Source organism: Melanerpes formicivorus, unplaced genomic scaffold (assembly GCF_026170545.1).
Source record: "Melanerpes formicivorus ecotype bairdi unplaced genomic scaffold, bMelFor1.0.p_v2 SCAF_46, whole genome shotgun sequence".
NCBI lineage: Eukaryota > Metazoa > Chordata > Aves > Piciformes > Picidae > Melanerpes > Melanerpes formicivorus.
The window spans coordinates 4,876,889-4,890,243 of record NW_027142398.1 but is presented as its reverse complement, the minus strand read 5'-3'; the positions used below and the strand labels follow the sequence as shown (position 1 = coordinate 4,890,243).

At 65.5% G+C, this 13,355-nt stretch overlaps 1 protein-coding gene across 2 annotated transcripts; it reads left to right on the top strand.

Annotated features, from left to right (window-relative positions):
- Positions 1 to 618: 618 nt before the first annotated feature.
- On the top strand, positions 619 to 12,984 carry BAK1 (BCL2 antagonist/killer 1). 2 transcript variants are annotated; one of them, XM_068159804.1, is made up of 7 exons: positions 619 to 699; positions 5,309 to 5,428; positions 7,453 to 7,588; positions 7,662 to 7,805; positions 8,697 to 8,724; positions 10,209 to 10,389; positions 10,658 to 12,984. In XM_068159804.1, the coding sequence occupies exons 2-7, from the start codon at positions 5,341 to 5,343 to the stop codon at positions 10,822 to 10,824; spliced, it is 744 nt and encodes a 247-aa protein (XP_068015905.1). In that variant the 5' UTR covers positions 619 to 699; positions 5,309 to 5,340; the 3' UTR covers positions 10,825 to 12,984. The 2 variants fall into 2 exon arrangements, with proteins under 2 accessions (XP_068015905.1, XP_068015907.1); XM_068159806.1 differs by lacking the exon at positions 8,697 to 8,724.
- The last annotated feature ends 371 nt before the right edge of the window (positions 12,985 to 13,355 follow it).

Below are 13,355 nucleotides of genomic sequence, written 5' to 3'. Positions count from 1 at the left end.
AAAGCTGAGAGCCCCCTGAGAGGAGCTGTTTAGCCTGGGGAAGGCTGAGAGGGGATCTGACCAAGCTCTGTAAATGCCTGAGGGGTGGGTGTCAGGGTGAAGGTGCCAGGCTCCGGCTGGGGGTGCTGGGTGGCAGGACAAGGAGCAGTGGGTGAAAGCTGGAGCCCAGTTCCACCTCAGCAGGAGGAGAAACTCCTTTGTTGTGAGGCTGCTGGAGGCCTGGAGCAGGCTGCCCAGAGAGGCTGTGGAGTCTCCTTCTGTGGAGACATTCAACCCCCACCTGGATGGGATCCTGTGCAGACCCCCCCGGCTGACCCTGCTCAAGTGTGGCCTTGACTCTCGCCAGGGTCCCCACCGCCTCCCTCGCAGGAGCTCTCGGGGGTCGCCGCTGCCTGCCGCCCCGCAGCCCCCGGCCGCTTTCCCACGGCCGTGCGGGGCAAGGAGCCTCTAGAGGGAGCTGAGCCCTGGCGCTGCCCGGCCCCGGCCGCGTCTATGGTCTGGGGCTGGGTTTCGACTTGGGTTGGTTGGTTGCTTTTTTTTCCTCCCTTCCTCTCTTCTTCTTTTCCCTCCTCCTCCCCGGCCCTGTTCGCTTCCTTCCCCCGCGCCGCGCTCCGGGGAGGAGGCAGGAAGGGGATGGAGCAGCAGCTCCCCGCCGGGATGCCTTAACCCCAGCGGGCGCCCCGACCTGCCTGGTCCTCGGTGAGTAACTGCGGTCCCCCCACCCCGCAGCCCCCCGCAGCCCCCCGCCGGGGTGGGTTATCTGTCGTCCCCGGGCCCGGCCGGGCGCTGCGGGGCTGCCGGGACCCGGAGCAGGCATGTCCCGGGAGCGGGGGTACCGGGAGCGGGGGGAGGGATGTCCCGGGACCCCCGGGGGGGGATGCAGCGGGAACCGGGAGAGGGATGTCCCGGGACCCCCAGAATGCCGGAGGGCTCTGGGGGGAGCCCAGCAGGGTCTCATCCTGCACCACCCGGTGGAGCAGGCTGCAGTACATGGGGGGGTACCTCCGCAAGCGGCTCTCCGGTGGGCGCAGCGGCTGCGCCAGGGCTGAAGGGTCCCGCTCCGAGCTCCCAGGAGGGGACGTTGCCCCCTTCGGCTGTGTCGCCTGCGAGCGGGTTGGGCTTTCCTCTCTGGCAAGGTCATGGTGGCAGCCGTCCCCCGGGCAGCGCTCGGCCTGGGGGGATGGGAGGCTCGGGGGCAGGCCACAGGTGAGCGGTGGGAAGAGTTGTGCCACGCTGAGGACCAGGCTGGCATCCGCCTTGCCCTGCTCTGGGCGGTGACCTCAGACGTGGGCACAGCAATGTGGCTTCGGGGGCTGCCCTGCAAGCTTCCCACCCAGCGCTGGGCACCTCGGGGGGGAGGGCACAGGGGCTTGTGGGGCACCCCGGCTGGGCTGACCCTGCCTGCCAGGGCTGCTGGGCCAGCCGGACCCTGGTCCTGTGCTGGGGCAGTAAAACCAAGCTGGGCAAACTTACCTTGCCTGGGAGGAGCAGGGCTGGCAGAGGGGCACAGGAGTCCTGCAGGACCCCTGGCCTGGGCAGGGTTGGCTGCCCAGCACCTCCCTGAGGAGCAGCCCCACGCAGGGGCCCAGGGCCCTGCCGGTCCCACAGGATGCTCCACGCATTTCCTGCAGCAGGATCCTCACAACGTGTCAGGGGTGACCTCAGAGCCCCAGGGCCAGGCCTGGGGATGGGGGACTCTGGCTGCTGCTGCAGCTCCTCTGCCCTGCTGCAGCTTGCAGGCTGCTGGTGCCTCCAGGCAGGCAGCATCCCCTGGGAGGAGTGGTGAGCATGACCTGGAGGCACTGAGGAAGCTGCCAGAGACCTTTGAGGCTGAGCTGAGGCAGAGGGGAGGCAAAGGTCTCTCTGCTTTCCTTTATTAGGGAAGGCTGGCAGGCTCCAGGGAGCTGATTAAAGCCCCAGGCCTGGCACAAGCTCTGGTGCTAAGATAAGGTTCCTGTGCCTCCTGGAGCTGCTGCTGAGCCCACAGCCTCGGTGCTGGCTGCTGCTGCTGCTTTTAACCCCTTGTGGCCTCCTGCAGGAGGGTGCAGCTGTGGCTTTGAGCATCTGCTGAGGCTCTCACACTGCTCCCAGTGCCCTGCAGCTTCCCTCAGCGCCTCAGCTGCCTCCTGTGCTGCAGAGCCTTTGCTGGCTGCAGCCTGGGGCTGCCTCTGTGCCTTGTGTGCTCTCCTGCCTCACCTCCCTCCCGGCTCTCTTCCAGCATGGCACTCCTGCAACAGAGGGGCAAGAGGGTGAATCAAGGGGGCCTTGGGCTGGGAAGCAGGAGGAGTGTGGGCAGCAGCAGTCTGGGCACTGGAGAGGATGCTCTGGGCTGCTTTGACCCCAGCAGAGGCTGGCACTGAGCTCTCCTGGGCACTCACTGTGCAGGAGCAGGGGCTGAGGGCAGCCTGTTGGGTGCCAGCTGTGCCTGTGTGCCCCAGGGCTGCAGAGCACTGCAGGCACTCACTGTGTAGGGGCAGGGGTCCAGGGGCAGCCTGTTGGTGCCAGCTGTGCCTGTGTGCCCCAGGGCTGCAGAGCACTGCAGGCACTCACTGTGCAGGAGCAGGGGTCCAGGGGCAGCCTGTTGGTGCCAGCTGTCCCTGTGTGCCCCAGGGCTGCAGAGCACTGCAGGCACTCACTGTGCAGGAGCAGGGGCTGAGGGCAGCCTGTTGGTGCCAGCTGTGCCTGTGTGCCCCAGGGCTGCAGAGCACTGCAGGCACTCACTGTGCAGGAGCAGGGGCTGAGGGCAGCCTGTTGGTGCCAGCTGTGCCTGTGTGCCCCAGGGCTGCAGAGCACTGCAGGCACTCACTGTGCAGGGGCAGGGGTCCAGGGGCAGCCTGTTGGTGCCAGCTGTGCCTGTGTGCCCCAGGGCTGCAGAGCACTGCAGGCACTCAGAGTGCAGGGGCAGGGGCTGAGGGCAGCCTGTTGGTGCCAGCTGTGCCTGTGTGCCCCAGGGCTGCAGAGCACTGCAGGAAACTGCATGGAGAGGGAAAATGAAAATGAAAGCTGCCCTGCAGCAGGGGCCAGCCCCAGCCTGCTGTGACTCAGCTGCTCCTGGCCACTGGGTTCCTCTGCTCCCCCCTCACACCCACCAGGACTCCTGCTCCTCCTTCGTGGTTCAGCCGCGGGCCTGAGGCTGCTGTCAAACACATCTGGCTGCACCTAGGGACCTGCATCCTCCCCAGGGCCCCCTCCCTCTGCACAGAGGGCTCCCAAGTGCCCAGGAGGGGCTGGGAATGGCAGTGAGGGTGCAAGGGAAGGTTTCCTCTGTGGAGGAGGGGATCTGGGCTGCTGGCAGCCTCCCCAGGCGTGTCCTGAGCTGTCTCCAGTCTGCCCCAGAGCAGGGAAGAGCAGGAGAGGAGCAGCTCTGGAGCTTGGGTCTCTGCTCCTCAGGGCAAGCAGGGTCCAGCTCTCCTCCCCCTCTTACCCTCTGTCCCCTCCCCATGTTTGCAGCTCTCCCTTGGATCAAGGAGGTTGAGCTGGGGAGAGAAGAGGGAAAAGTCCTCCCCCCACCTGGGTGCCCCTGTGGCTGCCTGAGTGCAGCATGCAAATCTGTGGTGGCTTTGGGAGCTGGGCTGATGTGCTTTGCATTGCCAGCCCCCCAGCCCCCCCTGACTGCAGGCTGCCCTTCACCATCCTGCTTCTGGCCTCTGAGTGCCTCTAGCTCTGGGTGCTCCCCAGGGGGAGGCTGTGAGCCTGGCCCACATGTGGCTCTCCTCTTGCAGCAGCTGCTGCTTGCAGCTGGAACCTCAGGCTCCTGCTGGGGTCTCCAGGGGTGCAGACCTGCTGCAGGTCAGCAGCTTAGCCCTGTGGGAGCCTGCCCAGGGAGCCTGTGCTGGCCTGCCACAGAGCAGCCTGGCAGCTCTCATCTCCTCTAACCCTGCTGGTAGCTGCCTGGCCTCCCTTCCTCCCCTGCAGAGCCCAGGGCAGAGCTCAGTGCCACAAGCAGAGGAGCAAAGGAGCTGGGTGAGCCCTCCAGGTGTGGGTTAGGATGCCTGTGAAGCTCAGGAGCTGGGCATTTGCATCTCCTGTTGGTTGCTTGTTCTGGGGGGAGCTCAGGGCACCAAACACAAAGAGCAAAGGGCTTGGAGCCTCTGGGTAGAGGAACACTGAGAGCTCAGCTCTGGCAGGAGCTGCAGCAAACAAGTGGCAGGAAGGTGAGAGATCAGCAGCACAGGAGCTGCAGCAGCCTGGGGAGGAGCTGCAGCAGCCTGGGGAGGTCCTGCAGCAGCTGGGGAGGTCCTGCAGCAGCCTGGGGTTAGGAGCTGCAGCAGCTGGGGAGGAACTGCAGCAGCCAGGGGAGGTCCTGCAGCAGCCTGGGGAGGAGCTGCAGCAGCCGGGGGAGGTCCTGCAGCAGCCTGGGGAGGTCCTGCAGCAGCCAGGGGAGGTCCTGCAGCAGCCTGGGGAGGAGCTGCAGCAGCCTGGGGAGGTCCTGCAGCAGCCAGGGGAGGTCCTGCAGCAGCCTGGGGAGGAGCTGCAGCAGCCTGGGGAGGTCCTGCAGCAGCCGGGGGAGGTCCTGCAGCAGCCTGGGGAGGTCCTGCAGCAGCCTGGGGAGGAGCTGCAGCAGCCTGGGGAGGTCCTGCAGCAGCCGGGGGAGGTCCTGCAGCAGCCTGGGGAGGTCCTGCAGCAGCCAGGGGAGGTCCTGCAGCAGCCTGGGGAGGTCCTGCAGCAGCCTGGGGAGGTCCTGCAGCAGCCTGGGGAGGTCCTGCAGCAACTGGGGAGGTCCTGCAGCAGCTGGGGAGGAGCTGCAGCAGCCTGGGGTTAGGAGCTGCAGCAGCCTGGGGTTAGGAGCTGCTGTGCTGTGCTGTGCTCCTGCAGAGCCTTGGAGTTGGTTTGGTTGGAAAAGGCCTCTCAGAGCTGTGGGTGCAGCTGCTGGCCACACTCTGCCCCGCAGTGGCTGCAGGCTGGGGCAGCAGCTCAGCTCCCAGACACATCCTGGGTGCAGCCCTTTGTGCTCCAGCCCAGCATGGAGCCAGGGCAGGGGGCTGGGCTGAGCTGGAGCAGGCCTCAGCACTGCCCCAGTGGGGCAGGGGTGGGCAGGTGGTGAGGAGGGGTAGGGAGTTGGGGAACTTCCCTCTTGTGACACAGCTCTCTGCCACCATGGCACTGAGAGGAGCCAGGGGAGGAATCCAAGCAAAGCTTCCTGGCTGGGCCAAGGCTCAGGGGAGCAGCAGCAGGAGGCAGGGAGGAGCCAGGCTGCAGAGAGGAGCAGGCAGCAGGGCTGCAGCCAAAGGCTGCAGAGGGGCAGGTGGGTGAGGAGGGGGGTGGGAGGGTCCCAGCCCAGGTCACTGACAGGCTCTCATCCTTCCAGGTGAAGCTGACATTGCCAAGCAGCTCTCTGCAATGGCCTCAGGGAGCCAGGGTGACCCCCCCAGGGCACAGGGACGCCAGGACAGCGCCAGGCACCGGCGGGCACAGGAGCTCAACTCAGGTAAAGGCTGCTGGGATGTCAGGGGAGGCCCTCCCCAGGCTGCTGTGTCTGGCAGGAGAGCTTTGCATGCCCCCAGGGCCCTGGGCAAGGCTGGGACAGCAAACCCTGGAGCTCTGCTGAGCCAGAGTGGAGCTGCTCGGCAGGGGATTAGTGCAGGGGGCAGCAGGGGGCATGGAGGGTGTGCAGGCAGCTGCTGGACTGGGCTGCACTGGCAGCTGGGGCTGGCAGCCTGAGGCAGAGAGCCCAGGGGAGGCTGCAGAGCTGCTGGGGGGCCTGGAGCAGCTCTGGGAGCAGCAGAGGCTGAGAGCCCTGGGGCTGAGAGCCTGGAGAGGAGCAGCCCCAGAGGGCAGCTGAGCAATGCTCAGCAAGAGCTAAAGGAGCTGTGGGGGGCAAGAGGCTGGGGCCAGACTCTGCTGAGTGGTGCCCAGGGACAGGGCAAGGGGCAGGGGGCACAGACTGGAACCCAGGAGAAGAGAAAGTTCTTTGGTGAGGCTGCTGGAGGCCTGGAGCAGGCTGCCAGAGAGGTTGTGCAGTCTCTGGAGAGCTTCCAACCCCCCCTGGGCACTGTGCCCCTGGGCAAGCTGCTGTGGCTGCCCTGCTGGAGCAGGGCTTGGGCTGGGGGAGCTCCAGAGGTCCCTGGGATGCAGAGCAGGGTGGCATGGGGCAGCCCAGCTGGCAGTCAGATGCACAGCTGGGGGCTGCTGACATTTACTTTCCCTTCCCTGAGCACAGAAGGTTCCTGATGCTGAGAGCAGAGGGAAACTCCTGGCTGGGCAGTGCCTGGGCTCTTGGTTTCACTCTTACCACAGCAGTGGCTGGAGGAGCTCAGGGCTGTGTGTGCCCAGCAGAGCAGCACTCAGCTGCAGGTCAGGGTCCATCCCTTGTGCCTCAGCCCCTCTGACACTGGGGGCTGCAGCTGGGTGTGGGGGCAGGAGGATCCCAGGGGAAACCTCAGCTCCTGCTTGGTGCCCAGGTGATAGAGAGCAGGGAAGCTGAGGCAGGGAACACTTCTGAACCTGCTGTGCAGGGGACTTGCAAGGCTGAGGCACTGCAGCTCTGTCAATGGTGGGGACCAGGAGCTAAGCCAAACTGTTTAGCTCTGAGCTCAGAGCCAGCTCCAGGCTGCTTTATTGGCCATACCTGGGCTGGGCTCCTGGGCTGGGCTCAGCCTCTGGAGCCATACCTGGGGCTGTGCTCCTGGGCTGGGCTCAGCCTCTGGAGCCATACCTGGGGCTGTGCTGACTCCTCTCAGCCTCCTCCTCCCCAGCTCCCTCAGCTGCTCCTCCCCAGCCCTCTTCTCCAGACCCTGCCCCAGCTTGGTTGCCTTTCTCTGACCCCCAGGGTCACCTCTCAGGGCCTGCAGCTGGCAAGTTGCTCAACTCCTCTCCTCTGTGTCCCTCCCAGCAGCCCACCCTGGCACTGCCAGGCTGCTGGGTGCAGGAGAGAGCAGCCATGTGTGAGGGAACCACCACGGAACGACTCCTGCTCCCCACCTCCCTGCTGTGCCCTGCCAGGCCATGAGGCTTGGTGGCACTGATAAGGAAGATTGTTGGCTGAGGCTTGATGGGCAGCACCAGGCTGAGCTTTGCCTCCCTCCAGCCTGGGTCTGGAGCTGAGATTCCTGCACTGGTTTGTGCTGAGCCCTTGTGGAGGAGGGGGAGGGAGAGCTGCCAGGCAGGAGCAGAGGAGCATCTGGTTTGTGCTGTGGCACTCCTGCAGCTGCCCCCCCCCAGAGATGGGCTCAGAAGGTGGTTCTGTGCCCCTCAGAAGGCAGAGTGGCCTCAGCACCTCCCCTCTGAGGAGCAGCTTGTGTTGGGCTCCCTCAGGTGCAGTGCAGCAGGGCCCTGCCCATGCTGGCACCACCGGGCTGGCTCCAGGCTGCGGAGCAGGGGATGCTCTCTCTCCTCCCTGGGGACGGGGGGGCTGTCCCTGCTGGCTGCAGGGCTTGGCCCAGATGGCCTCTGGGGGGGGCTCCCAACCCAGACCAGGATCCTGCCTGTACCTGTGCTTCCTCTGCCTCTCAGAGACCCAGGTGGTGGAGGAGACGGAGGAGGTGTTCCGGAGCTATGCCTTCCACCGCTACCGGCGGGAGAGGGAGGAGGGGGAGGAGGTGCCCCTGGACCCCGAGATCGAGGAGTTCCAGCAGGAGGAGGTCTACAGGTGAGGCTCTGCCCCCACCCCGCGGCAGGCTCCGTGCCAGCCCCCCAGGCTCACTGAGCTGTGCCCTGGGCAGCACGGGGAGCCAGGTGGGGAGGCGCTTGGCCATCATCGGGGACGACATCAACGAGCGCTACGACGAAGAGTTCCGCTGCATGCTCAAGTCCCTGCAGCCCACCAAGGACAATGCCTACGAGTACTTCACCAGGATAGCCTCCAGGTAAGCCCAGCAGCTGCCTTGCCCGGGGGAGGCAGGGGAGGGAAGGGCAGGTGGGGTGCGGTGCGCTCGGCCAGAGCCCGGCCCGGGGCAGCTGCCTGCCCGGCTGTGTCCGTCCGAGCTCTGCCCCTGGGCTGAGCCCCCAGCACGCTCAGTGGGATGGTTCCTGTGTTTCCTGCCTGTCTGCTCTTCCTCCTGCACAGTGCTTGGACAACCTTCACCTGACACTCATCTCACAGCCCCTGCACAAGCAGGCAGGGGTCAGACAGCCTGGGGATGTGCCTGGGCACCAGCTGCCAAGGGGATGCCCCAGCTCCCCTTCAGGGATGTGACCAGCCCTGGCCCGAGGCAGACCTGCTGCTGGTCCCAGTGCCACTCCCCTGGTGGCTGAGAAGTCCTGAGGGGTCAGGCTCCCAGAGGCACAAACAAGCACAGCTACAGGCTGTCCCTGGCTCGGTCCCCTCGGAGCGGGGCTGGAGCAGCTGAGGCTGGGGATGCTCCACAGGCTTCCAGCGCCTGCAGCTACCTCCTGCAGGTGACACTCTCCCACTCAAAGCACAGAAACAGGCTGAAGAGTGAAAGCAAAGACCTGGAGAAGCTGTGGCCCTGGTTGCCTGAGGTGCAGGCTTGGATGGAGGTGGCCATGAGGGGGTGCAGCATCCCCTCTGTGTCCGCAGGCAAGCCAAGGCACTGTGCACACGAAGTGGTTTGCCCAGGGTCAGGCAGAAGTCCTCTGGCAGAGCCAGGAGAGGAGCTGGGGGCTCTGGCTGCCAGGCTCCCGTGGCTCCCAGCACAGCCCCATGCCTCTGCTCGGTGTTTGTTGTCTAACTGCCTCTCTTCTGTCCCCTGCTGCTCCCCTGTCCTCGGGAAGCCACGCTGGGCTCTCCTCACCAGCCTGGGGCGGGTAGCGCGCCGCGAGCAGGTAAATCAACCTCTCTGCCTCTCCTCCTGCTGCCTGTCTCCTGCTCTCCCCTCCCAGGCTCTACCTCCCTCCTCCCTCTGCCACCTGCCTGGTGACAGCTCCATGCCCAGGCTCTGCAGAGGAGGCAGCCCCCTTTGTGCAGGGCCACCAGGGCCTGAGGCTGCTCTGCTCCTTTCCTTTCCTCGCTCCTCGCTTCGCTGCAGACCAGGAAGGAACAGCTCCAGACCTGGGCTAGGGGCACCAGTGCCAAACACACCCAGGGCAGCCAAACCCTGGAGCAGCAGGTGTTGGGTAGGGACCTTCTGGAGCTCCTGCAGCCCTTGGGAGCTTCAGCCAAAGGAAAGAGCAGGATTTGGTCTGGGAGGGGTTTGTCTGTGCAGGAGAAGGAAGAATCCTGTTCTGATGTCCTTAGAGATCAACCTCCTGGGCTCCAGGCAGGACTGCACAGCTCAGGGATGCTTTGGGTGGCAGCTCCTGCTCTGGGCTGCCTGTGTAGCAGCTGCTGACCTTGCTGCAGCCTAAGGAGAGCTTAAACCACCACCAGGTCCAGCTTCCCTCCTTCACTGCCCATGGGAAGCCAGGAGCTCCAGGAGGCTGATGTGGAGACCTGGGGGAAGGGCAGGATGGTGCAGAGCAGCAGCAGCCATCTACAGTGAGGGTGGTGAGGCACTGGCACAGGCTGCCCAGGGAGGCTCTGGGTGCTCCCTGCCTGCTGGTGCTCAGGAGAGCTGTGGCCATGGCACCTGGGGAGATGCTTTAGTGGCCATGGTGGTGCTGGGCTGCTGGCCGGACTGGATGATCCCAGAGGGCTTTCCCAACCCAAACCATTCTCTGATAACACATCCTGGTTGTGGGTGGCCCAAAGTGTCAGCCACAGAGTGACCATGGCTGTCCAGCCAGGTGGCTGTGGTGGCCGTGGTGGTCTGGGGCCGAGAGCTGGGCTCCATGACCCCAGAATCACCAAAACAGCCCTTTGGGAGAGGCCTCAAAGATCATCCAGACCCAACCCAGCCCTGAGGGGTGATCTCAGAGACCTTTCCCAAGCAAAGCAAAAGCTCTAGGATACAGCTCAGGGCCCAGCACAGCATTCAGGCTGGAGAGAAGGCTCCGAGGAGACTCATTGTGGCTTTCCAGGATCTGCAGGGGGCTGCAAGAAAGCTGGGGAGGGACTTCTGAGGGTGTCAGGGAGGGATAGGACTGGGGGGGATGGAGCCAAGCCAGAAGAGGGGAGATTGAGATTGGATGTTAGGAAGAAGTTGTTCCCCAGGAGGGTGGTGAGAGCCTGGCACAGGCTGCCCAGGGAGTGGTGGAAGCCTCCTGCCTGGAGGTGTTTGCAGCCAGGCTGGAGGTGGCTGTGAGCAACCTGCTGCGGTGTGAGGTGTCCCTGCCCATGGCAGGGGGCTGGAGCTGGCTGAGCCCTGCCAGCCATGGTGAGTCCGGGGCCGCGGGGCGCAGCTCTCAGCCCGGCGCTGGCTTCCTTGCAGCCTGTTCGAGAGTGGCATCAACTGGGGCCGCGTGGTGGCGCTGCTGGGCTTCGGGTACCGCATGGCGCTGCACGTGTACCAGCAGGGCATCCCCGGCTTCCTGCGCCGCATCGCCAGATTCGTGGCCGAGTTCATGCTGCACAACCACATCGCCCGCTGGATCGCCCAGCAGGGAGGATGGGTGAGCCGCGGGGGCCGCCCGGGCCCGGGGGTTGGGGGGCCGGGCGGGGTGGAGCTCTGAGCGACCCGAGCCGGTGTGAGGTGTCCCTGCCCGTGGCAGGGGGGCTGGAACCGGAGGGTCCTGGAGGTCCCTTCCAGCCCTGACAGTTGTGTGGTTCAGTGCCGGGGGAGGCTGCAGCCTGGGCTCTGCGCCTGAGGCGGGGGGGGGTCGGCCGGGGCAGCCTGGCCCCCGCGGGGCTAACTGCTGTGGTTGCTCTGTCCCCTGCCAGGTGGCTGCCCTCAAGCTGGACAATGTTTATGTGAACTACATGCTGGTGGTGGTGGCCCTGGTGCTGCTGGGGCACCTGGTGGTACGACGCTTCCTCCGGCCCTGACCGAGGGGTGGGCAGAGGCTGGGGGGGGCTGGCTGAGCTCTCAGAGCTCTGCTCTGCATTGACACCTCCCAAGGGAGAGGAGACTCCAGGAACCTCTGAGAGACAGAGCACAGCTTGGAGCTGTGAGCCTCCCACCACAAGGCCCAGAGACTCTGCCACCTCCACAGACACCACCGGGAGCTACGGAGAGCAGCGGGGGGGAGGTTCCCCTTGGCCTGTTTGATGCCTTAGCTGCTGGGGCAGCAGGGCTCTGGCACTCCCAGCCCCCAGCCACAGCAGCTCCCCTGCAGCCAAGCGTCTGAAGGAGCAAACTTCTTGTGATAATGTGGGGGGGGGTCCTGTCCACTCCCTGGGGAGGGGCAGAGCCCCCCTCTTGCTGGTGGCTCTAGCCCAGACCCTGACCACTTCTGAAGGGGGATTGCAGCCCTGGCTCCTGCAGCTGTGGGGCTGGCATTCACCTCCCTCTGGTCCTGAGCTTAAATACTTGAGCCTCCTCCTTCCCTTGAAGAAGAATCCTGACCCTGTTGTAAAGCAACACTCTGACAGCCCTGCCCCCTGACAGCCCCCTGACAGCCTCCTGACAGCCCCCTGACAGCCTCCTGACAGCCCCTGCCCCTGACAGCCCTGCCCCCCCTGGGCAGCACTGCCAGGCTGCCCTGCCACAGCCTGAACCTGGAGACCTGCAGCTCTCCGAGGCTGATGCAGGGGCTGGGCTGCAGCCCCACTGCTCTCCATGAGCTCCTGTGGCAGAGCAGGGAAGCAGCAGCAGCTCTCCAAACACTACAAAGCAGTGGGGGCTGCAGGCACCTTCCTGCCCTCCCCCTGCTGCTGGGGGCAGAGCTGGCTGCTGGCAGACCAGCAGCACCCTTGGGGCCTCCCTTGCTCGAGGGGGGAGGCACTGGAGCTGCAGCCCAGCCCCCTGTCAGCTCCTTGCCTTCCAGGCTCAGCAGGGCAGGATGGTGCTGGCACACCCCAGCTCAGGGCTGCAGTTTGGGAGCTGCCCAGCCAGCAGAGCTCAGCCCCTCCTGGACACAGTGCCTTGGGGAAGTGCCTTGACCTGGTTCCCTTCATGACTAATGCTCCAGCAGCGTTCTGGGGGAAGGGAGGGAGGGAAGCTCCTCACTCCCCTCCCCAGTCCCTCTGCAGAGCAGGGAGAGCCTCCCAGCTCAGGGATTTAGCTCTGTGCTTCTCACCCCAGGTGACTCTGTGGCTCTTGAAACTGTGACTGGCTCTGTCTGAGCCCAGCTCCCCCTGCCCCAGCATCACATCTCCCAGAGCAGACAGCTCAGGGGGGACCTGGAGGGACCTCAGAGGCAGGGAATGAGCTCTGGGCTGCAGCCTGGGACAGCTCTGACCCAGCTGAGCCTCCTGCCCTCTGGGGCCTCTCCACGGTGGCTGCAGCAGGGGGTTTGGTGCTGCCACAGAAGTGCCCAGGAGTGAGACTCAGCTCTGCAGCATGGGGATTGCCAAGCTGGGAGAGAGCCCAGCAGCCCTGCAGCCCTGCCTGGAGCCAGCAGCTGTGCTGGCACTGAGGGAGGCCCTGGGAGCAGCCCTGCAGCCCTGCCTGGTGCCAGCAGCTGTGCTGGCACTGAGGGAGGCCCTGGGAGCAGCTCTGCAGCCCTGCCTGGTGCCAGCAGCTGTGCTGGCACTGAGGGGGGCCCTGGGAGCAGCCCTGCAGCCCTGCCTGGTGCCAGCAGCTGTGCTGGCACTGAGGGAGGCCCTGGGAGCAGCCCTGCAGCCCTGCCTGGTGCCAGCAGCTGTGCTGGCACTGAGGGAGGCCCTGGGAGCAGCTCTGCAGCCCTGCCTGGTGCCAGCAGCTGTGCTGGCACTGAGGGAGGCCCTGGGAGCAGCCCTGCAGCCCTGCTGTGGCAGAGGTGCTCCTGGCAGCTCCCTGAGCTGCTTGCAAACCCCTCCAGTGTTGCCTCCCCATATCTCCAGTTCCCACCTTGAGCTTCACCTTCAGGTGGGCTCTTGCCCCCTCAGCTCCTCTCCCTTGCTGCAGCTGAAGCTGCTTGCTGCACGTCCTGGCCCAGCAGCTGGGCAGGACACCCCCACAGCCTTGCTCCTCACAGCTGCAGAGGCTTAGCAGCTCCTTCTCCCCCCACAGCCCTCTGCACACACAGCAAACCCTGCAGCTCTTGCCCGGGTCGGGGTCCCCCCCTCGGCCCCTTTGCCCTGGGCCCTGCTCCACAGACAAGCATTAAAGTATTTGCTGGACTCTTCCTCTGCTGCAGGTCTCTGCTTTCCTTGCTTTGCCTGTGCTGGGCAGCACAGACCCCCAGGGGTGGTCCACACTGGGGGGCTGGGGCTGTGCTGCCTGGCTCCAAGCAGCTGAGGTGTCCCTTTAGCTCAGCTCTGCCTCCATCCACACAACTTCATTTACCCTCCTGTCGCCTCCTGAGCGCAGCTGCAGAGTCCCTCACGGGCTCCAGGCCCTCTGGTGCCAGCCTGGCATTCCCTGAGGGCTCCCCTGGGGCAGGGCACCACCACATGGAGCCTTCTGGCCCCGGGGGAGGTTTGGTTTCCTTTCCACCAGCTGCCCTCTCGGTGTCTCACCATCCCCTAGGCCACTTCCCTGCCTTGGTTGGGTCCC

Bases quoted from the DNA above. Each gene is read 5' to 3' on its own strand.
- BAK1 (XM_068159804.1), top strand. From the start codon at position 5,341: ATGGCCTCAGGGAGCCAGGGTGACCCCCCCAGGGCACAGGGACGCCAG. The intron at 5,429-7,452 runs GTAAAGGCTGCT...TCTGCCTCTCAG, and splicing joins GGCACAGGAGCTCAACTCAG to AGACCCAGGTGGTGGAGGAG. The intron at 7,589-7,661 runs GTGAGGCTCTGC...TGCCCTGGGCAG, and splicing joins CAGCAGGAGGAGGTCTACAG to CACGGGGAGCCAGGTGGGGA.